Source organism: Mandrillus leucophaeus, unplaced genomic scaffold (genome assembly GCF_000951045.1).
Source record: "Mandrillus leucophaeus isolate KB7577 unplaced genomic scaffold, Mleu.le_1.0 Scaffold993, whole genome shotgun sequence".
Classification (NCBI taxonomy): Eukaryota; Metazoa; Chordata; class Mammalia; order Primates; family Cercopithecidae; genus Mandrillus; species Mandrillus leucophaeus.
The window spans coordinates 31,346-33,208 of NW_012110841.1; the positions used below are offsets into that span (position 1 = coordinate 31,346).

General features: G+C 47.5%; 1 protein-coding gene across 1 annotated transcript in view; it reads left to right on the top strand.

Moving 5' to 3' along the window:
* Positions 1–1,863, top strand: part of PRKRIP1 (PRKR interacting protein 1 (IL11 inducible)) — a 37,915-nt gene that overhangs the window by 8,408 nt on the left and 27,644 nt on the right. The window contains exon 3 of the mRNA XM_011971228.1: positions 291–391. Within this exon, the coding sequence (XP_011826618.1) occupies positions 291–391 (101 nt within the window). The remainder of the gene's footprint in view (positions 1–290; positions 392–1,863) is intronic.

Here is a 1,863-nt window from a genome sequence, read left to right on the forward strand (position 1 = left end):
GACAAATGTGAAATCATAGAGGAGGTGAGAAAGTCACTTAACCACAGTCTGCCCCTCCTGATACTGAATTTGAGTGGGATTTTTAGTGACTTCACATTCAACATGTTTATAACAAATAATGACATCTACAATATGCCAGGTACTGAGCCAGTTCTTTATACAGTGGGGAGAAAGGAAGGCATGGTCCCTTCCACGACTTCCACTGTTTGTTTCTTTAGTCCCCTTCGATTAAGGGTGACCTGTGTTGGTAGCTGAATTTCATCTAGAACCATGGACTGTCCTGGCTACAGGTTCAAGTGCTGGGGCCGGCAGTGGAGAGTTCCACGTGTACAGACATCTGCGCCGGAGAGAATACCAGCGACAGGACTACATGGATGCCATGGCTGAGAAGGTCAGTGAGCCAGAAGGCTGGTTGAGCCCCCATGTTTGGGCAGTGTGCATGTACTGCCTTTAGAAGAAAAACATTTGAGGAGGCCAGGCATGGTGGCTCGCGGCTGTAATCCCAGCACTTTGGAAGGCCGAGACGGGATCACCTGAGGTCAGGAGTTTGAGACCAACCTGACCAACATGGAGAAGCCCTGTCTCTACTAAAAATACAAAATTAGCCAGGCGCATGCTTGTAATCCCAGCTACTCGGGAGGCTGAGGCAGGAGAATCGCTTGAACCCGAGAGGCGAAGGTTGCAGTGAGCCAAGATCGTGCCATTTTCTCTCCAGCCTGGACAACAAGAGTGAAACTCTGTCTCAAAAAAAAAAAAAAAAGAAAAGAAAAGAAAAAAGCATTTGAGGAAGAATAGATAATGCTGGTTGTGGCTGGTGTGAGGTCTGCCTTCTACGGACAGCACAGCACGCAGAGTCCAGGTAAACCCTCAGTCAGAATCAACATAGCAAGATCCTTACACTAGACGAGGGATGGAGAGTGAGAGTCTTCCTCGTGTATGAAAGGGCACAGCTGAGACCCCTTTTCCCTCTAGGCCATTTGCCATGTGATAGAACAGCAAATGGGATACCCACACCATTTAAGTTGTTACTTCTCTGTGTCATCTTCCCTCTTCTCCCTCTTAGCTGAATGCCTAAATGCAGTTAGCTGTGCATTTGGTGTGAACAGCAGCTTGCTTTCACGACTGTGAAAGTGCATATAGTATCTGCCTCTTTGAGCATTTGAGCTTCCTGGCTCTGGAGCTGGCATTTCTTTGTGACAGGTGTCAAATAATAGACTATTTTAAGATTATTATTAATCTATAATAATTATAGGTTATTTGAGAATTGCTTCAGAAACCATATTTTGGGGGAGGGGTCGTTTTTAGACAGGTTGTCACTCTGTCACACATGTTGGAGTGAAAGGGCGCAATCTCAGTTCACTGCAACCTCCGCCTCCTGGGTTCAAGCGATTCTCCTCCCTCAGCCTCCCAAGTAGCTGGGATTACAGGCGTGTGCCACCACGCCTGGCTAATTTTGTATTTTTAGTAGAGATGGGGTCTCACCATGTTGGCCATGCTGGTCTCGAAATCCTGACCTCAAGTGATCCACCCACCTTGGCCTCCCAGAGTGCTGGGACTGTCTCTTATACACATCTAGATGTGTATAACCAGACAGGTACCACCCAGGTAGCACTTGACACGCCATCATACCCAGTTTTGGTTTTTTGTTTTTTTGGTTTTTTTGAGACTGAGTCTCACTGTCGCCCAGGCTGGAGTGCAGTCACGCGATCTCGGCTTACTACAAGCTCCGCCTTCCGAGTTCACGCCATTCTCCAGCTTCAGCCTCCCAAGTAGCTGGGACTACAGTCACCTGCCACCACACCCAGCTAATTTTTTTGTATTTTTAGTAGAGATGGAATTTCACCGTGTCAGCTAGGATGGTCT